This window comes from Dreissena polymorpha, chromosome 9 (genome assembly GCF_020536995.1).
Source record: "Dreissena polymorpha isolate Duluth1 chromosome 9, UMN_Dpol_1.0, whole genome shotgun sequence".
Taxonomy (NCBI): domain Eukaryota; kingdom Metazoa; phylum Mollusca; class Bivalvia; order Myida; family Dreissenidae; genus Dreissena; species Dreissena polymorpha.
The window spans coordinates 95,662,347-95,685,425 of NC_068363.1; the positions used below are offsets into that span (position 1 = coordinate 95,662,347).

General features: G+C 40.4%; 1 protein-coding gene and 1 long non-coding RNA gene across 6 annotated transcripts in view; both read right to left on the minus strand.

Annotated features, from left to right (window-relative positions):
* LOC127844102 (golgin subfamily A member 2-like) overlaps positions 1–23,079 on the minus strand; it is a 137,894-nt gene that overhangs the window by 15,759 nt on the left and 99,056 nt on the right. For all 5 annotated transcript variants that reach the window (XR_008032563.1, XM_052374087.1, XM_052374091.1 and 2 more), the window contains exons 12-18: positions 22,284–22,371; positions 20,061–20,202; positions 18,198–18,390; positions 12,855–12,968; positions 10,084–10,242; positions 6,207–6,326; positions 1,426–1,564 (exon numbers count right to left, since the gene is read on the minus strand). Coding sequence is in view for 4 of the 5 variants with exons in the window: in XM_052374087.1 (XP_052230047.1) it covers positions 1,426–1,564; positions 6,207–6,326; positions 10,084–10,242; positions 12,855–12,968; positions 18,198–18,390; positions 20,061–20,202; positions 22,284–22,371 (955 nt within the window). In the remaining variant the exon portion in view is untranslated. The remainder of the gene's footprint in view (positions 1–1,425; positions 1,565–6,206; positions 6,327–10,083; positions 10,243–12,854; positions 12,969–18,197; positions 18,391–20,060; positions 20,203–22,283; positions 22,372–23,079) is intronic.
* On the minus strand, positions 13,395–18,182 carry LOC127844111 (uncharacterized). The gene is made up of 3 exons (XR_008032567.1): positions 16,156–18,182; positions 15,855–15,894; positions 13,395–14,623 (listed from the first exon to the last, which is right to left on the minus strand). It is a non-coding gene; the product is annotated as an uncharacterized LOC127844111 (long non-coding RNA).

The window sequence follows — 23,079 nt, forward strand, 5'->3', positions numbered from 1 at the left end:
GTTGTGTATGACTTCCGTAGTAATAGACTGTAAGACTAGTGTGCGAGGTGTGGGCACACACTGTTGTGTATGACTTTTGTAGTAATAGACTGTAAGACTAGTGTGAGAGGTGAGGGCACCCACTGTTGTGTATGACTTCTGTAGTAATAGACTGTAAGACTAGTGTGAGAGGTGAGGGCACCCACTGTTGTGTATGACTTTTGTAGTAATAGACTGTAAGCCTAGTGTGAGAGGTGAGGGCACACACTGTTGTGTATGACTTCTGTAGTAATAGAATGTAAGACTAGTGTGAGAGGTGAGGGCACCCACTGTTGTGTATGACTTCTGTACTAATAGAATGTAAGACTAGTGTGAGAGGTGAGGGCACCCACTGTTGTGTATGACTTCTGTAGTAATAGACTGTAAGCCTAGTGTGAGAGGTGAGGGCACACACTGTTGTGTATGACTTCTGTAGTAATAGACTGTAAAACTAGTGTGAGAGGTGAGGGCACCCACTGTTGTGTATGACTTCTGTACTAATAGAATGTAAGACTAGTGTGAGAGGTGAGGGCACCCACTGTTGTGTATGACTTCTGTAGTAATAGACTGTAAGCCTAGTGTGAGAGGTGAGGGCACCCACTGTTGTGTATGATTTCTGTAGTAATAGACTGTAAGCCTAGTGTGAGAGGTGAGGGCACCCACTGTTGTGTATGACTTCTGTACTAATAGAATGTAAGACTAGTGTGAGAGGTGAGGGCACCCACTGTTGTGTATGACTTCTGTAGTAATAGACTGTAAGCCTAGTGTGAGAGGTGAGGGCACCCACTGTTGTGTATGATTTCTGTAGTAATAGACTGTAAGCCTAGTGTGAGAGGTGAGGGCACCCACTGTTGTGTATGACTTCTGTACTAATAGAATGTAAGACTAGTGTGCGAGGTGAGGGCACCCACTGTTGTGTATGACTTCTGTAGTAATAGACTGTAAGCCTAGTGTGAGAGGTGAGGGCACCCACTGTTGTGTATGACTTCTGTTGCAATAAAATGTAAGACTAGTGTGAGAGGTGAGGGCACCCACTGTTGTGTATGACTTCTGTAGTAATAGACTGTAAGACAAATGTGAGAGGTGAGGGCACCCACTGTTGTGTATGACTTCCGTAGTAATAGACTGTAAGACTAGTGTGCGAGGTGAGGGCACCCACTGTTGTGTATGACTTTTGTAGTAATAGAATGTAAGACTAGTGTGAGAGGTGAGGGCACCCACTGTTGTGTATGACTTCTGTAGTAATAGACTGTAAGACTAGTGTGAGAGGTGAGGGCACCCACTGTTGTGTATGACTTCTGTATTAATAGACTGTAAGACTAGTGTGAGAGGTGAGGGCACCCACTGTTGTGTATGACTTCTGTAGTAATAGAATGTGAGACTAGTGTGAGAGGAGAGGTCACCCACTGTTGTGTATGACTTCCTCCTGTAGGTCCGCCAGGCGCACACCCAGCCGGTCTGCAAGGTCACGCTCTGTTGACAGGCTCTCCAGCAGCTGGCCCCTCTCAGTCTCCAGGTGACCAATGGTCTTCTGTAGGGACGTTATCTGCAAAGTATTCATGCAGCTATTTCATACCTATCGTAGTCTGTAAAGATATTACATGAAAATGTCACATTCTTGAACTTCATGCAACTGCATTTTTTGATGGACGGTTATGGTTTTAGAGATTAAAGTGGTATTTGCTTATACACAGAAACCTGAATTTATCTCTACAAACCACATAAATCATAACAGAAGCCAAAGGCTCTAGGGTTCCCCACTGAGACCTGAAGGACTGAATCATTCTGAGCAGCTTTTGAAATATGTGAAAACAAGATGTGTTTGTGAAACACAATGTCCCCCTATATGATGTTTGACCTTGAAGGATGACCTTGACCTTGTGAAGGATGACCTTGACCTTGACCTTTCACCACTCAAAATGTGCAGCTCTATGAGATACACATGCATGCCAAATATCAAGTTGCTATCTTCAATATTGCAAAAGTATTCATAAAATAAGCAATTTGGGCCACATATATTTGACCTCTGACCTTGAAGGATGACCTTGACCTTTCACCACTCAAAATGTGCAGCCCCATGAGATGCACATGCATGCCAAATATCAAGTTGCTATCTTCAATATTGCAAAATTATTTATAAAATAAGCGATTTGGGCCACATATATTTGACCTCTGACCTTGAAGGATGACCTTGACCTTTCACCATTCAAAATGTGCAGCTCCATGAGATACACATGCATGCCAAATATCAAGTTGCTATCTTCAATATTGCAAAAGTATACATAAAATGAGTGATTTTTGCCACATATATTTGACCTCTGACCTTGAAGGATGACCTTGACCTTGACCTTTCACCACTCAAAATGTGCAGCTTCATGAGATACACATGCATGCCAAATATGAAGTTGCTATCTTCAATATAGCAAAAGTTATTGCAAAATGTTAAAGTTGGCGCAAACAGACCAACAGACCAACAGACAGGGCAAAAACAATATGTCCCCCACTACTATAGTGGGGGACATAAAAAGTGGGCGAAAGACTCTTTGGGGCTCACCTGAGATTCCTTGAACTAAATTGTTCAGGAAGACATGAAACATAATTAACTGGCAATATGAGAATTTGGGTCTGCGGCCAATAATGACATAAGATAAAAAATACAGGGAAAAGTTGATGAGTAATAAACATGGAACAACTTAAGGTAAAATGATCTTTTACAATAGTTTTTCTATTATAATAGATTTTAATAATTATAATCTTGTAAGCTTTATTCATTTTTTAAAAGTGTGTCAGGTCAACTGAGGCTGAAACAGCTTTGGACCATTTTATTCACACATTTAAAGTAAAATACAGTTAAAGACAGCGATAGTAAATACTTATACAACTTCAGTCTACCTTGATCTAGCAGTCACCTAGCTTAAGAGGTCCTCTGGCGTAAGCAGCTAATCTGTTTAGATTCCCCCGAAAATGAAAACCAGTCATTATTATACCTGTTTTAAAGGTCACATGCCTTGTGTAGCCAACAGTTGCTATAAATCAAAACAAAAAGTATTTTTCACCTGTGTAAAGTGGTCACCAGGCGGTCATTTTGAGGTGCGAAAGTAAACAATCAAATCAATGTGCCATGTGTGTTTCATGCATATCTGACATCATAGTGTCTATTGTGTAGGTAAGGGATCTGATTGCACTTGATTAACTCTTTAATGAGTTGGCCCTGGTTCGGAATCTCATCAACTCATTACAGAAAGTAACTCCATGGGCATAGACCAGTAGAGAAATGGTAATATATGAAAAAGAAATGTTCATAATTGGATAATAACAAAAGATGACATCAGATAGAAGTTATGAATTTTTTTCGAAACTTAAACCCAGACTCAAGTTCAAGGTCTTGGTCAAAGAGGTCAAAATTTGTGTGCGTATGGAAAGGCCTTGTCCATATACACATGCATACCAAATATGAACGTAACATCTGAAGGGACATAGAAGTTATGAGCATTTTTGAAACCTAAACGCAAAGTGTGACGGACAGACAGATGAACGGACGGACAGAAAGACAGTGCGATCACTATATGCCCTTCTTCGGGGGTATAAAAAGAATAAGGTGAAGGCCACGTAATATGCCATTTAATATTTGATATAAGGATTTAAATCTCATCATCATTGCAGCAACATGTTTACAAGAATGAATTCATTCGTGCTACATGTCCAAATAAGGGACAAAAAATGCATACTGGGATAAACTGCTCTAGATTTTTATCAGAAAAAAACAAGACTATTGCCAAACTAAAAGTCCCCTACCGGCTCCACCATTGTCAGAAATTCCACCTTTGTCAGAATATTTGTTTTATTTGTTGCCATAGCAACCAGAATTTTTGACGTAGGAACAAAATGAAATGATGTGCATAATGTCCATATTGCCATCTATCCATGTTCCAAGTTTCATGAATAAATATTAAGAACTTTTAAAGTTATCGCAGGATCCAGAAAACCACCATTTTCAGCAGTATTTCTAGTCTATTTGTTGCCATAGCAACCAGAATTTTAGACGTAGGAACAAAATGAAATGACCTGCATAATGTCCATATTGCCGTCTATCCATGTTTTAAGTTTCATGAAAAAATATTAAGAACTTGTAAAGTTATTGCAGGATCCAGAAAACCACCATTTTCAGCAGTATTTCTAGTCTATTTGTTGCTATAGCAACCAGAATTTTTGACGTATGAACAAAATGAAATGACGTGCATAATGTCCATATTGCCATTTATCCATATTTCAAGTTTCATGAAAAAATGTTAAGAACTTTTAAAGTTATCACAGGATCCAGAAAAAAACACCATTTTCAGCAGTATTTCTAGTCTATTTGTTGCCATAGCAACCAGAATTTTTGACGTATGAACAAAATGAAATGACGTGCATAATGTCCATATTGCCATCTATCCATGTTTCAAGTTTCAAGAAAAAATATTAAGAACTTTAAAAGTTATCGCAGGATCCAGAAAAAAACACCATTTTCAGCAGTATTTCTAGTCTATTTGTTGCCATAGCAACCATAATTTTTGACGTATGAACAAAATGAAATGACGTGCATAATGTCCATATTACCATCTATCCATATTTCACGTTTCATGAAAAAATATTAAGAACTTTTAAAGTTATCGCAGGATCCAGAAAAGTGTGAAGGACGGACGGAGACAAAACCATAAGTCCCCTCAGGTGAAACCAGTAGGGGACTAAAAAAACGACAGTTAAAAACTTGACTGAGATATCATTTTTCTAAATGACATCTCAAAGTTTCATGAAGATTAGAAAATAAATGTGGCCTTACAATAGTTCAAATGTTTTTATTTTTAATTTGATCTATTTTTTATCCAACAAGACCTAGATTTGAACTTTGCGAAGATATCGTTTTTACAGATCATTTTACCAAGTTTACAAGAGATTGGAATATAAATGTGGCCTCCATAATTTTTACAAGCTTTTTGTATGATTTTACCTAGAGACCTAATTTTTCACCCCACATGATGCCGTTTCCAACAAATCTGAGATTTAATTGGGAAAAATGTTCTGACAGAGTTTCATGAAGAAAATAAATGTGGCATCTAGAATGTCAACAAGCTGTTTCTTTGATTTGACGTGGTGACGTAGTTTTTTACAACATCTGATCCAGTTTTGACCTAGGCCGAGAGATCATTGGGACAAATGTTTTGACCAAATTTTATAACGATTAAGCAATAAATATGGCCTCTACAGTGTTCACAAGGTTAATGTTGACAACACATGATGGATGAAAAACAACAGACCAAACAAAACCAAAAAGGTTCAACCATGGAAACAACATGCTCAGGTCAGCTAAAATGTGGCTTTTTACCTAGCTTTTAACCCCAAACCATTCTTAAACTGGGCTTAAGATTAAGCATTAATGTTCAGATTCATAATGATTTGGCAAAAAAATAATCACATGGTTTGCTTTATGACTTCTAGACAGTTTTTTGATTGCCACATAAAGAAATCTGCCCCGCCCACTGGCAACCATGTTTTTCAACGGAAAGGATATATTTTCTAAAATGGCTGTGACATCATAACAACAAATTTTCCTTGAAGATTGGACAAATATGTGACTCCTTAAGTGTTTATTATAGACACATCAGCACAACTGCCCCACATTCTGGCAGCCAAGCTATTAAATGGACAAGAACCATTCCCAAACTAAGCTGAGATATCTTTATATGGAAAAAAAGTCTAAGACAGTTTCATGATGGATGGGCAAAAAATGTGACTGCCAGTGTTCACAATGTTTAATCAAAGTCCATTAAGGGAAACCTTCCCGCCCCTATTTTTCAATGAACTGGAACCATTTCTGAAATTGGCAGAAATAAAATTAGGACAAATATTATGAGCAAGTTTCATTATGATTAACCGAAAAATATGATTTCTAGAGTGTTCACAATCTTTTGCATTAAATTAACCGATCAACCCAGTTTTTGACCCCTAGTGACCCAGTTACATAAAGATTGGGAACAAATGTAAATTTCAAGTTTTCACAAGGTAAATGTTGAGGACACATGATGCAGGACCCACACTGCTTGATGGACCAAACACAAGCACAAAAGCTCAGCATGAGCTGTTGTGTTCTGGTGAGATACAAATAAAGTGATGTATAATTCATAACAATTTTTAAAGTGAAATCTTACTACATCATCTCTCTGTGCATTCTGCACATCTGTGTCTGGGTTCAACTTCTTGGTCTCGGTAGCTTTGATCAGCATGGTCCTCAGCTGACTGTTCTGTGTGGTCAAGGCATCCACCATGTCCTGAACAAATGAATAATCAGAAAGTCTTATACTCCTCAATAACAGAGCCTGCCCATATGGATCATGATGGGGACTAGTGAAGCAAGAAGAAAATGTATTTGAGACTTCCAAAACTGTGCTATATAGTGAACAAGAATTGCTTGTGAAACACAATGCCCCCTACTGAGCTTTGAAGGCCACCAGCAGCTATTTTAATGAAAACAAGGCCCATAAGTTATACAATGAACATACTGAAACGAAGCTCACGCTTCATCTGTAAGTCATGTAGGTAGACTCACAAACCAAAAATGAGCACAATATCTGAAAGTGTTGGGTACAAAAACGTCAGGAAAATGGTATTATAGAAAACATTTCTTAGTCCAAGGCCTATAACTTGGCCAAAAAACAATGGAAAGAATTTCACACTTCGTCTGTAGCTCATGTAGATAGTCACATACCAAAAATGAGATCAATATCTGAAAGCGTTGCATAAAAAACCTCAGAAAAACGATTATTATAATAAAAATGTCTAATTCCAAGGCTGATAACTTTGCCAAAAATCAATGGACCACAATGAATTTCACACTTCATCTGTTCATATAGGTAGACTTACGTACAAAAACTCAGCTCAATATCTGAAAACGTTGCGTAAAAAACCTCCTCAAACCGGTTATTTACCGGAGTAAATATATTTGTCCAAAGCCCATAACTTAACCACAAGTCAATGGACGCGATCCAATTTCAATCTTGATCTGTAAGGCATGCATGAAGACTGGCATACCAAAAATCAGCTCAATATCTGAAAGCATTGCATAACAAACATACCGAAAACTGTTATTTTAGAGAAAATGTATGTATTTCCACTTTTGTCTTCCCTTGGCAAAAATAAAATCAGTCAAAGGCCCATATCTTCGTAAAAAATAAATGGACGAGAACGAATTTTACACTTCATCTGTAGGTCATTAGGTAAACACACATACCAAAAATCAGCTCAATATCTAAAAGCGTTACTTAATTTTTTTTATGGAAAACAGAATGCCAGATGGACACCTGTATGCCAACCTACCAGGGGCATAAACATCAGCTCAATATCTGAAAGCCTTTGGTAAAAATAATCCAGCAAACAGTCATTTTAGAGAAAATGTCTAAGTCCATAACCCATTACTTCGCCAGAGATCAATGGAGCATAACAAATTTTACACTTCATCTGTTGGCCGTGTAGGTAGACTTGCATACCAAAAATTAGCTCAATATCTGAAAGCATTGAGTACAAAACCAGAAACGGTTATTAAAGTGAACATTTCAAAGTGCAAGGCCTATAACTACGCCAAACAAGAGCACCGCATAACGGGTGCCAGGCTCGCCTGCGAAAGCTTGTTAGAAATTTTTATTTTTTTATTTTTTAAGAGGTCACAGTGACCTTGACCCTGGACCTAGTAACCCAAAATGGGTGTGGCGTGTAGAACTCATCAAAGTGCATCTACATATGAAGTTTCAAAGTTGTAGGTGGAAGCACTTTGATTTTAGAGCCAATGTAAAGGTTTTATCATGGCGCCGGCGGACACCGGACGACGAGCAGGCCATGACAATACCTCGGGATTTCTCCGACAACAGCCTCGCTAAAAATCAACGGACCAGCACAAATTTCACACTTCATCTGTAGGGCATGTAGTAGACTTGCATACCAAAAATCAGCTCAATATCTGAAAGCATTGCATAAAAAACAGAGCAATATTGCTTCCCTTGTCAAAAATGACCTGTGTCTGCCAAATGATATTTCAAAATTATCTTCCTTTCAGTCAAATGCCTGTATCTTTGTCAAAAATCATCAGAGCGGAAAGAATTTTACACTTAATCTGTAGGTCATGTAGGGGGACTCACATACCAAAAAATCAGCTCAATATCTTAACCCTTTACCACTTGGATATTTTCACGTATAATACTATACGGTCGAGTGTTTCCTTTCAAAATTGTTTTCAAATCTTTGTGACATTCATAATCAGCACTTTCAACATAACTCTTAACATCACTGCAATGTTAACATACTGTTTTCAGTATTTGTTAAGTTATTTAAACAATAGTCATTTTCAATTTTACATCAAAAAGGTAACATATTATTTTTAATTGTTCTGCTTTTGATGTGTTGCTGGGTGAAAACTTGCATGTACGGGCTCTTACCTGTGAAGAGTGACGCTCCCTCTCTAGGGTCTCTGCATATCTGTGAAGAGTGGAGCTTCCTCTGTGGGGTGTCCACATACCTGTGAAGAGTGGAGCTTCCTCTGTGGGGTGTCTACATACCTGTGAAGAGTGGAGCTCCCTCTGTTGGGTCTCTACATACCTGTGAAGAGTGGAGCTTCCTCTGTGGGGTGTCTACATACCTGTGAAGAGTGGAGCTTCCTCTGTGGGGTGTCTACATACTTGTGAATAGTGGAGCTTCCTCTGTGGGGTGTCTACATACCTGTGAAGAGTGGAGCTCCCTCTGTAAGGTCTCTACATACCTGTGAAGAGTGGAGCTCCCTCTGAAGGGTCTCTACATACTTGTGAAGAGTGGAGCTCCCTTTGCAGGGTCTCAAAATACTCGTGAAGAGTGGAGCTCCCTCTGTTGGGTCTCTACATACCTGTGAAGAGTGGAGCTCCCTCTGTAGGGTCTCTACATACCTGTGAAGAGTGGAGCTCCCTCTGTTGGGTCTCTACATACTTGTGAAGAGTATAGCTCCCTTTGCAGGGTCTCAAAATACCCGTGAAGAGTGGAGCTCCCTCTGTTGTGTCTCTACATACCTGTGAAGAGTGAAGCTCCCTCTGTAGGGTCTCTACATACCTGTGAAGAGTGGAGCTCCCTTTGCAGGGTCTCTACATACCTGTGAAGAATGGAGCTCCCGCTGTTGGGTCTCTACATACTTGTGAAGAGTGGAGCTCCCTTTGCAGTGTCTCTACATACCTGTGAAGAGAGGAGCTCCCTCTGCAGTGTCTCTACATACCTGTGAAGAGTGAAGCTCCCTCTGTAGGGTCTCATAATACCTGTGAAGAGAGGAGCTCCCTCTGTAGTGTCTCTACATACCTGTGAAGAGTGGAGCTCCCTCTGTTGGGTATCTACATACCTGTGAAGAGTGGAGCTCCCTCTGTAGGGTCTCTAAATACCTGTGAAGAGTGGAGCTCCCTCTGCAGTGTCTCTACATACCTGTGAAGAGTGGAGCTCTCTCTGTATGATCTCTACATACCTGTGAAGAAAGGAGCTCCCTCTGTAGGGTCTCTACATACCTGTGAAGAGTGGAGCTCCCTCTGTGGGGTCACTACATACCTGTGAAGAGTGGAGCTCCCTCTGCAGTGTCTCTACATACCTGTGAATAGTGGAGCTCCCTCTGTGGGGTCACTACATACCTGTGAAGAGTGGAGCTCCCTCTGCAGTGTCTCTACATACCTGTGAAGAGTGAAGCTCCCTCTGTAGGGTCTCATAATACCTGTGAAGAGTGGAGCTCCCTCTGCAGTGTCTCTACATAACTGTGAAGAGTGGAGCTCCCTCTGCAGTGTCTGTACATACCTGTGAAGAGTGGAGCTCCTTCTGCAGTGTCTCTACATACCTGTGAAGAGTGGAGCTCCCTCTGTAGGGTCTCATAATACCTGTGAAGAGTGGAGCTCCCTCTGCAGTGTCTGTACATACCTGTGAAGAGTGGAGCTCCCTCTGCATAGTCTGTACATACCTGTGAAGAGTGGAGCTCCTTCTGCAGTGTCTGTACATACCTGTGAAGAGTGGAGCTCCTTCTGCAGTGTCTGTACATACCTGTGAAGAGTGGAGCTCCTTCTGCAGTGTCTCTACAAGCTGTGCCTGAGCCTCGTAGTGTCTGAGCCGGTCCTGGATCTGCTCATGTAATAGCCGCACTTTGTTGGCCTCCACAGAGTTCTCACGAGCCAACTCCAGAGCCTTGCGCTGGCTAGACAGCTGGCATAAAAACACAAACAAAACTCAAAATGAGAAAACATGAGTAATTAAGTACATGGATCTGCATGTGTTTTGTATTTTATTTGTTTTAAATGGGCATGGGTAGTTTTGCATTAATCAGTAAAAAGTAATTGCATTTCTGCTAAGAGACTAAAGTGTGTTCAGTTGTTTTTCTAAAATCCAAATGCAAGTATTGTTTTATTTATTTTGATGTGTATTTTTTTAATGAATACCCATATTTTTTGTGCCTGGATAGCTGTGCATTATAAAATAAAATGTCATTGCATTTCTGCTAAGAGACTGACATGTGTTCAGGAGTTTTTCAGAATCCAAACCTAATAATTGTTGTTTTTGTTTTTTTTCATTTTTTTTTTCTTTACACCCAATTTTCTGTTTTTTTTTATGTGACTGCATATCTTTGAATTCTTGACAGGGGACAAACCTTAGTAGTTATCATAATTTATAATTTATCAGGACCCCTAGAAGTTTCTGGATCATGATCTTATTTGTTACTTTGTGGACACATGGCTTCTAAAAAAAAAGGTGACTGTCATTGTTTAACTGACCAATCAAGAAACAAGTACCCAATATCCTGAGTAATATAACAATCCAATATAATGTCAATACACAAGCGAAAGACTTCAGCAAATTAACAATTTTAAATCATGTAGCTGATCAAGGAAGCAGGATTTCATTTAAAACAATTTAAACATTAACAAATGTTGGTTTATTTCCAACAAATTCACTTGAACTTTTTCCAGATTTTTTTTTAAATGACTTATTCATTTGGCATAATATCCAAATTTAAATTCAGTTGTCTATTGGTTGTTGCAATAAATTTTTTAAGCACTTTCATGGTCAATATTTGCCAGAATTTGCTTTTTTAAGTGGAAGCCGTGATTATACAGGATTATCAGGTAATGGATATTACAGAAAAGTATGCAGCAATCATAAGAGTTTGGTTAACACGCAGGTAATTGGGAATAAATAAACTCGAGATGATACTATTGGGAAAATGGTTAAGCTGAGAGTGTTGCATGATAACTAAATGCCATTGGGGTTGGTGCAGTATGTGTGTAAGGTGGCCCTGAGAGTACATGCCTCCAGGGGTTGGTGCAGTATGTGTGTAAGGTGGCCCTGAGAGTACATGCCTCCAGGGGCTGGTGCAGTATGTGTGTAAGGTGGCCCTGAGAGTACATGCCTCCAGGGGTTGGTGCAGTATGTGTGTAAGGTGGCCCTGAGAGTACAGGCTGGTGCAGTATGTGTGTAAGGTGGCCCTGAGAGTACATGCCTCCAGGGGTTGGTGCAGTATGTGTGTAAGGTGGCCCTGAGAGTACATGGGTTGGTGCAGTATGTGTGTAAGGTGGCCCTGATAGTACATGGGTTGGTGCAGTATGTGTGTAAGGTGGCCCTGAGAGTACATGCCTCCAGGGGTTGGTGCAGTATGTGTGTAAGATGGCCCTGAGAGTACATGGGTTGGTGCAGTATGTGTGTAAGATGGCCCTGAGAGTACATGCCTCCAGGGGTTGGTGCAGTATGTGTGTAAGGTGGCCCTGAGAGTACATGGGTTGGTGCAGTATGTGTGTAAGGTGGCCCTGAGAGTACATGCCTCCAGGGGTTGGTGCAGTATGTGTGTAAGGTGGCCCTGAGAGTACATGCCTCCAGGGGTTGGTGCAGTATGTGTGTAAGATGGCCCTGAGAGTACATGCCTCCAGGGGTTGGTGCAGTATGTGTGTAAGGTGGCCCTGAGAGTACATGGGGTTGGTGCACTATGTGTGTAAGGTGGCCCTGAGAGTACATGGGTTGGTTCAGTATGTGTGTAAGGTGGCCCTGAGAGTACATGGGTTGGTGCAGTATGTGTGTAAGGTGGCCCTGAGAGTACATGCCTCCAGGGGTTGGTGCAGTATGTGTGTAAGGTGGCCCTGAGAGTACATGGGTTGGTGCAGTATGGCCTGAGAGTACATGCCTCCAGGGGTTGGTGCAGTATGTGTGTAAGGTGGCCCTGAGAGTACATGGGTTGGTGCAGTATGTGTGTAAGGTGGCCCTGAGAGTACATGCCTCCAGGGGTTGGTGCAGTATGTGTGTAAGGTGGCCCTGAGAGTACATGGGTTGGTGCAGTATGTGTGTAAGATGGCCCTGAGAGTACATGCCTCCAGGGGTTGGTGCAGTATGTGTGTAAGATGGCCCTGAGAGTACATGGGGTTGGTACAGTATGTGTGTAAGGTGGCCCTGAGAATACATGCCTCCAGGGGTTGGTGCAGTATGTGTGTAAGATGGCCCTGAGAGTACATGCCTCCAGGGGTTGGTGCAGTATGTGTGTAAGATGGCCCTGAGAGTACATGGGGTTGGTGCAGTATGTGTGTAAGGTGGCCCTGAGAGAACATGCCTCCAGGGGTTGGTGCAGTATGTGTGTAAGGTGGCCCTGAGAGTACATGGGTTGGTGCAGTATGTGTGTAAGATGGCCCTGAGAGTACATGCCTCCAGGGGTTGGTGCAGTATGTGTGTAAGGTGGCCCTGAGAGTACATGGGTTGGTGCAGTATGTGTGTAAGGTGGCCCTGAGAGTACATGGGTTGGTGCAGTATGTGTGTAAGATGGCCCTGAGAGTACATGCCTCCATCCTGAGAGCAGTCATTTCGTCCTCCTGTGTGTTCAGTCTGGTCTGCAGGTCACGACTGACATGCTGCTCTGTCTGCAGCCGGTCTAGAAGCTCCATGTTGTCATTGCTCTGCAACCACACCCATCAACATGCCTATCAAACCACACCCATAAACATCACTATAAAATCACACCCATCAACATTCCTATAAACAAGGGCTGTTTGTAAAACATGCATGCCCCCCATATGGGCTCTCAGTTGTAGTGCCATTTTGTAAATATGTTTTTTGTCACTGTGACCTTGACCTTTGACCTAGTGACCTGAAAATCAATAGGGGTCATCTGCGAGTCATGATCAATGTACCAATGAAGTTTCATGATCCTAGCCATAAGCTTTTTTGAGTTATCATCGGGAAAACATTTTACTATTTCGGGTCACTGTGACCTTGACCTTTGACCTAGTGACCTGAAAATCAATAGGGGTCATCTGCCAGTCATGATCAATGTACCTATCAAGTTTCATGATCCCAGGCATAAGCGTTCTTGAGTTATCATTCTGAAACCATTTTACTATTTCGGGTCACCTTGACCTTTGACCTAGTGACCTGAAAATCAATAGGGGTCATCTGCTAGTCATGATCAATCTACCTATCAAGTTTCATGATCCTAGGCATAAGCGTTCTTGAAATATCATCCGGAAACCATTTTACTATTTCGGGTCACCGTGACCTTGAACTTGGACCTAGTGACCTGTAAATCAATAGGGGTCATCTGCTAGTCATGATCAATCTACCTATCAAGTTTCATGATCCTAGGCATAAGCGTTCTTGAATTATCATCCGGCAAACCATTTTACTATTTCGGGTCACCGTGATCTTGACCTTTGATCTAGTGACCTCAAAATCAATAGGGGTCATCTGCGAGTCATAATCAATGTACCTATCAAGTTTCATGATCCTAGGCACAAGCGTTCTTGAGTTATCATCCGGAAACCATTTTACTATTTCGGGTCACCTTGACCTTTGACCTAGTGACCTGAAAATCAATAGGGGTCATCTGCTAGTCATGATCAATCTACCTATCAAGTTTCATGATCCTAGGCATAAGCGTTCTTGAAATATCATCCGGAAACCATTTTACTATTTCGGGTCACCGTGACCTTGAACTTGGACCTAGTGACCTGTAAATCAATAGGGGTCATCTGCTAGTGATGATCAATCTACCTATCAAGTTTCATGATCCTAGGCATAAGCGTTCTTGAATTATCATCCGGCAAACCATTTTACTATTTCGGGTCACAGTGACCTTGACCTTTGACCTAGTGACCTCAAAATCAATCGGGGTCATCTGCGAGTCATGATCAATGTACCTATGAAGTTTCATGATCCTAGGCCTAAGCGTTCTTGAGTTATCATCCGGAAACCACCTGGTGGACGGACCGACCAACGGACCGACAGACCGACATGTGCAAAACAATATACCCCTCTTCTTCTAAGGGGGGCATAAAAACACCCATAAACATCCCTATCAAATCACACCCATCAATATCCATATCAAACCACAACCATAAACATCCATATCAAACCACACCCATAAACATCCCTATAAAACCACACCCATCAACATTTCTATAACAAAAACACCCATAAACATCCCTATCAAACCACACCCATCAACATCCCTATCAAACTACACCCATCAACATCCCTATCAAACCACAACCATAAACATCCATATCAAACCACACCCATCAACATGCCTATCAAACCACATCCACAAACATCCCTATCAAACCACATCCATCAAACATCCCTATCAAACCCACACCCATCAACAGCCCTATCAAACCACACCCATCAACATCCCTATCAAACCACAACCATAAACAGCCCTATCAAACCACAACCATAAACATCCCTATCAAACCACATCCATCAACATCCCTATCAAACCACATCCATCAATATCCCTATCAAACTACAGCCATCAACATCCATATCAAACCACAACCATCAACATACCTATCAAACCACAACCATAAACATCCCTATCAAACCACACCTATCAACATGCCTATCAAACCACATCCAACAACATCCCTATCAAACCACATCCATCAACATCCCTATCAAACCACAGCCATCAACATCCCTATCAAACTACAGCCATCAACATCCATATCAAACCACACCCATCAACATGCCTATCAAACCTCATCCATCAACATTCGTATCAAACCGCATCCATCAACATCCCTATCAAACTACAGCCATCAACAACCCTATCAAACCACAACCATCAACATACCGATCAAACCACATCCAGCAACATCCCGAGCAAACCACAGCCACCAACATCCCGAGCAGACCACACCTATCAACAGCACTATCAAACCACAACCATCAACATCCCTATCAAACCACAACCAGAAACAGCCCTATCAAACCACAACCATAAACATCCATATCAAACAACACCCATCAACATCCCTATCAAACAACACCCATCAACATCCCTATCAAACACACACATCAACATCCCTATCAAACCACATCCATCAACATCCATATCAAACTATCAAACTACAGCCATCAACATCCCTATCAAACCACATCCATCAAAATCCCCATCAAACCACACCCATAAACATCCCTATCAAACCACACCCATCAACATGCCTATCAAACCTCATCCATCAACATCCCTATCAAACCACATCCATCAACATCCCTATCAAACCACACCCATCAACATCCCCATCAAACCGCATCCATCAACATCCCTATCAAACCACACCAATCAACATCCCTAACAAACCACACCAATCAACATCCCTATCAAACCACATCCATCAACATCCCTATCAAACCAAACCAATCAACATCCCTATCAAACAGCATCCATCAACATCCCTATCAAACCACACCAATCAACATCCCTATCGAACCATACGCATCAACATCCCTGTCAAACTACAGCCATCAACATGCCTATCAAACCATACCCATCAACATACCTATCAAACCACATCCATCAACATCCCTATCAAACCACACCTATCAACATCCCTACCAAACCACACCAATCAACAATCCCTATCAAACTACACCCATCAACATCCCTATCAAACTACACCCATCAACATCCCTATCAAACTACACCCATCAACATCCCTATCAAAACTACAACCATCAACATCCCTATCAAACCACACCCATCAACATCCCTATCAAACTACACCCATCAACATCACTATCAAACTACACCCATCACATCCCTATCAAACTACACCCATCAACATCCCTATCAAACTACACCCATCAACATCCCTATCAAACCACATCCATCAACATCCCTATCAAACCACATCCATCAACATCCCTATCAAACTACAGCCATCAACATCCATATCAAACCACACCCATCAACATGCCTATCAAACCTCATCCATCAACATTCGTATCAAACCGCATCCATCAACATCCCTATCAAACTACAGCCATCAACAACCCTATCAAACCACAACCATCAACATACCTATCAAACCACATCCATCAACATCCCTATCAAACCACATCCACCAACATCCCTATCATACCACACCTATCAACATCACTATCAAACCACAACCATCAACATCCCTATCAAACCACAACCATAAACATCCCTATCAAACCACAACCATAAACATCCATATCAAACAACACCCATCAACATCCCTATCAAACAACACCCATCAACATCCCTATCAAACCACACACATCAACATCCCTATCAAACCACATCCATCAACATCCATATCAAACTATCAAACTACAGCCATCAACATCCCTATCAAACCACATCCATCAAAATCCCCATCAAACCACACCCATAAACATCCCTATCAAACCACACCCATCAACATGCCTATCAAACCTCATCCATCAACATCCCTATCAAACCACATCCATCAACATCCCTATCAAACCACACCCATCAACATCCCCATCAAACCGCATCCATCAACATCCCTATCAAACCACACCAATCAACATCCCTAACAAACCACACCAATCAACATCCCTATCAAACCACATCCATCAACATCCCTATCAAACCAAACCAATCAACATCCCTATCAAACAGCATCCATCAACATCCCTATCAAACCACACCAATCAACATCCCTATCGAACCATACGCATCAACATCCCTGTCAAACTACAGCCATCAACATGCCTATCAAACCATACCCATCAACATACCTATCAAACCACATCCATCAACATCCCTATCAAACCACACCAATCAACATCCCTACCAAACCACACCAATCAACATCCCTATCAAACTACACCCATCAACATCCCTATCAAACTACACCCATCAACATCCCTATCAAACTACACCCATCAACATCCCTATCAAACTACAACCATCAACATCCCTATCAAACCACACCCATCAACATCCCTATCAAACTACACCCATCAACATCACTATCAAACTACACCCATCAACATCCCTATCAAACTACACCCATCAACATCCCTATCAAACTACACCCATCAACATCCCTATCAAACCACATCCATCAACATCCCTATCAAGCTACAGCCATCAACATGGCTATCAATCCTAAATGTGCTCCAGTATTGAGGTTATATAGTTTAGATTCAATACCTTCACAATGAGTATTTCAGATATATTTTTATCTTAGACACCGGTTTACAGAACAAATAAACAAACTAAAATATCATTTTACATAATTCAATAAGAGAATTTTAACAAAGAGCCAGCATCACAAATATTTGCCCCTCTATAAGTATTTTGGGGGTTAAGATCAGATGAAGTCTACAATAATTCATTTTTTTATATTTGAGCTTTGACCAAGACTTGTGACATTGTCATATCTTGCTAAAGAGGACCTGGTACTTCCATAAAATACCTCGCCATGATCATCCCGATCAATAGCTTAACACCATTACATATGACATTCACCTTTGAACTTTTGACCAGATTCGTATATGCAATAAGCTGTCTCAATAATTCTTATTACTTCTGCCAAAACAATATCGACACTTAACAAAGATACGATGATTGCTATAAGATAACAATTGATTTTTTAAATGGTAGACCTTTGATTAATGACCAGTACATTTCACTTTGCTACTTGTGCCAAGTAATTTGCAAATCCATCCAAACTGAAGAAAGAGTTTCTATAGTCAAAGGTTTAAGGATTCATATGTTTTCTTTAACCTTTGCAGTTGAACTGCAACCTTGACATTGGATATTGTACTCCTGGTCTTTTACCATGACAACCAGACCTGAAACCTGACCAAACAACACACAAAACTGCATATTATACTATGTCTACCATTTTCACAAAACCATTCTGTAGTTCAGCCAGCTGCTGTTTGAGGTCCCTGTTCTGTGTGAGTGCCCGACTGAGTGCAGTCTTGTCACTCTGGATGTTCTCCAGGAGCTGAGCACGATCTCCAGCCAGGTCCCCCACCTCCTCCAGGCGTGACTCCAGTCTCTCCACAGCATCCTCACGCTCCTCCAGCAGTCTGTACAAATATACACACTACAACATTGTAGCAACTACCAGCAACAGCTACTTATCTACAAACAGCAAGACCCGAGACCTGCACAAGATTACTGAGTTTATTTTTGTCAATCAGTCATTCAACTGGCACTGTGCAGTCAACATAAGGCTGAAGTTAAAAGTGTGCTTGCAGACTGAGAGACTGTGTCGAGCACAAGTGGAAGCCATACAGATTCTTTACATGGTTCATAGAAATTAAGTATTAAGACAGTTACAAATTCTTTCAAGTTCTCAATAATCTCAACACCTCCTCAGCTATTGTGTAACAGCTAATTATAATTCATAAAACATAACAAATCATCTCATGCTAGAATATTTTTTTTATTTGTTGCCATAGCAACCAGATTTTTTGACCTAGGAACAAAATGAAATGATGTGCAAAATGTGCATATTGCTATCTACCCGGTATCCATGTTCCAAGTTTCATAAAAATATTAAGAACTTTTAAAGTTATCGCAGGATCCAAAAAACCACCATTTTCAGCAGTATTTCTAGTCTATTTGTTGCCATAGCAACCAGAATTTTTGACGTGAGACAAAATGAAATGACGTGCATAATGTCCATATTGTCATCTATCCATGTTCCAAGTTTCATGAAAAAATATTAAGAACTTAAGTTATCGCAGGATCCAGAAAACCACCATTTTCAGCAGTATTTTAGTCGATTTGTTGCCATAGCAACCAGAATTTTAGACGTAGGAACAAAATGAAATGACGTGCATAATGTCCATATTGCCATCTATCCATGTTCCAAGTTTCATGAAAAATAATCAGAACTTTTAAAGTTATCGCAGGATCCAGAAAAGTGTGACGGACGGATGGACAGACGGACAGACAGACGGAGCACAAACCATAAGTCCCCTCCGGTGAAACCGGTAGGGGACTAATAACCATGATTGATGTGGGTGGAAATGTCTATGATAATGCTTCTGATGAGTTCTCTCACAAACTACTAGAAAGCATAAAATGGGACATGATAAAAATAATTAATATAAATGTCTAATTACTATCTACACAGTTTAAATAAATAACAAAACAAATAATATTGTAAACAATATTTACAGTTGGGAGACAGAGAGTATTCATTCCATAATTACAGTCAGTAAGATAGGTAAGTTGCAGTATATCCTACTCATTGAGTTGCTACTACTACCAAATGAGTGACAGTACATCCTACACAGTGAGTGGCAGTACACCCTACACAGTGAGTGACAGTACATCCAACACAGTGAGTGGCAGGATACCCTACACAGTGAGTGACAGTACATCCTACACAGTGAGTGACAGTACATCCTACACAGTGAGTGGCAGTACATCCTACACAGTGAGTGGCAGTACATCCTACACAGTGAGTGACAGTACATCCTACACAGTGAGTGGCAGTACATCCTACACAGTGAGTGACAGTACATCCTACACAGTGAGTGACAGTACATCCTACATAGTGAGTGACAGTACATCCTACACAGTGAGTGGCAGTACATCCTACACAGTGAGTGGCAGTATACCCTACACAGTGAGTGGCAGTACATCCTACACAGTGAGTGGCAGTACATCCTACACAGTGAGTGGCAGTACATCCTACACAGTGAGTGGCAGTATACCCTACACAGTGAGTGACAGTATTTCTCACTTGCTGAGCTGTGCATTGTCCCTGATTTGTGCCTCATGTCGTGCCATCAGGTCCGCGTGTTCTCCTTGTAGGGACTGTAACTCCTGCAGTATTTCTGAGTGAGAAGTCTCCTCCACCCCTCCAGTCGCAGAGTTCACCTCCTCTGTAATCACACTCATACACTAGTATAGGGCAACCAATAATACATACAGAACAAATGCACAATTGGAAAATGTAGCTCTACACTACAACCACTTCACACACATACATAGTTCACTCAAGAGCTCTCTCTAGATAACCACTTAATACATAAGTAGTTCAATCTAGAGCTCTTTCACTACAACAAAATTGTACACATGCATTGTTGACTATAGAGCTATATCACTAGAACCACTTTGTAAACATACATAGTTTACTCTACAGCTATATCACTACAACCACTTTGTACACATACATAGTTTACTCTAGAGCTATATCACTACAACCTCTTCATACACATAAATAGTTCACTCTTCAGCTATATCACTACAACTTTGTACACACACCTGGTTTATTCTACAGATAGATCAATACAACCAATATGTACACATACATAGTTTATTATTAGGGATGGCAAAATTATTCGAATAATCGAATATTCGATTGAATGGTCAGCACTCGAATAATAAAAATGATATTCGCATATTCGCATTTTTTTTTTCAAACGTAATTTCACCAATATTTAATGACCTGCGAATCGCTTACTAAAAAGCAACCGAAATCACTTGGGAGTAACATGATTGACGTGACGTTCTTCGTGTCAAACTGATAACGCGGCCCGTATCAGTGTTGATTGCGCAATGCAATATACACTCTCTAAGAAAGGCCCCGACTGTTGTTTGCCAATGGGGTGCCACTTAACGGTTTCAATTGACTGGCGAATAATAATTAAGTTTTGTGATCACAGTTTGTACAGCCATTAAAATGTGTGAATTACTCAAATCGCGCAATGCAATATACTTACTATAAGAAAGTGCCCGAACTGTTGTTTGTCAATTAGGTACCAATTACGGGCTTCAATTTACTTGCGAATAATAATTTAGTTTATGTGATCACAGTTTGAACAGACACTTAAATATGTGTATTACTCTTACTCAAAAGTAACAGATGATATAAATTAAACAATCATCAAGGAATCATAATTCAAATCTGAAAATGCCACCAGCCCCTTCTGCAGTATGGAATACTTTACACGGTCTGTGGATAAGAAGACCGCAACGTGTAATGTGTGTAAACTTAGTTTTACATATGCGCGGTCTGCTACCAATCTGTGGAATCATTAAAAAATAAAATTCTATGACACGGTGTGTTTCATTCTATTTTTGCCCGATCACAGTATCGGTCATAGTATTAGTCGACAGCGATACAATTATTCGATAGCAACGTTAATAAACAGCCTCGTATTTAGCAAACGGATATAACTTACAAACCAATGTAAATTAACACATAACAAGGTAAAAATCAATCCAGCCGTTTTATGCGAATATTCGAATATTCGATTGAATGAATTTGCGAACATTCGAATACAGATATTGGTATTCGATGCCATCCCTATTTATTATACAGCTAAATCACTACAACCACTTTGTACACATACATAGTTTACTTTAGAGCTATATCAGTACAACCTCTTTGTACACATACATAGTTTACTCTAGAGCTATATCACTACAACCACTTCGTACACATACATAGTTTACTCTACAGCTATATCACTACAACCACTTCATAGACATAAATAGTTTACTCTAGAGCTACATTACGGTAACCAATTTGTACACATACATAGTTTTCTCTACAGCTTTATCACTACAATCTCTTCATACACATATATATTTTCCTCTTGAGCTCTATCACTATAACTACTTCACATTCACACAGTTTCCTCTACAGCTCTATTACTATAAAAACTTCACACACACTCAGTTTCCTCTACAGCTCTATCACTATAACTACTTCACACACACATACACGAATTACTCCAAAGCTCTACAAAAATAATCACACACACACATACGAAGTTTACTCTACAGCTATATTACTATAACCACTTCACCCACATACCTAGTTTCCTCTACAGCTATATCACTATAACCACTTCACCCACATACCTAGTTTCCTCTACAGCTATATCACTATAACCACTTCACCCATATACCTAGTTTCCTTTAAAGCTATATCACTATAACCACTTCACCTACATACCTAGTTTCCGCTGCAGCTCAATCATAGAAGCCTCCATGTCATGGTTCTGTGTCACCAAATGCTCCCTTTCTTGGGTCAATGAAGTCACCTGTAATGTTTGTTTTGGCAGTGTTGATATACAGATGTCCAGATTTTAAATAAATCTTAACACAACAGGGCCATGATGGCCCATAAGCACTTACCTGAGTTCACAGATAATTCAATTGTTGAAGAATTGGCCATGTGATCTATTTTTTTACCACACTTGACCAGATTTCAAACATGGCATTCATATTGTCAAAATGAGCAATCTGGCCAAGATTCATAAATATGGCACTAGAGTGGTAAACAGTTTTTTTTTTAAAGATTAGACATGGTAACCTAGTTTTTAGATGCATCTGACCTAGATTCAAACTTGGCCTAGACATTGTCAAGATAAACAATCTGACCAGTTTCATCAAGCTTGGGTCATAAATGTTCCTGCTAGAGTGGAAAGATTTAAAAAAAGATTTGAACAGGTGACCAAGTATCTCGATGCAAGTGACCTATATTTTAACCAGGCCTCAATATTGTCAAGATAAACATTCTGACCAAGTTTCATTTAGATTGAGTCACAAAAGCGTCCTCTTGCGTCATTACGTTTTTCTTCGATTTAACCTGGTGACGGAGTTTCTTGGATGCACATGACCCAAATTTGAACTCATTCTTGATATTGTCAAGATAAACATTTTGACCACTTTTAATCCAGAATTAGTGATAAATGTGGCCTCTAGAGTGGATTCAAGTATCTTCTTAGCTTTGACCTACTGACCTTGTG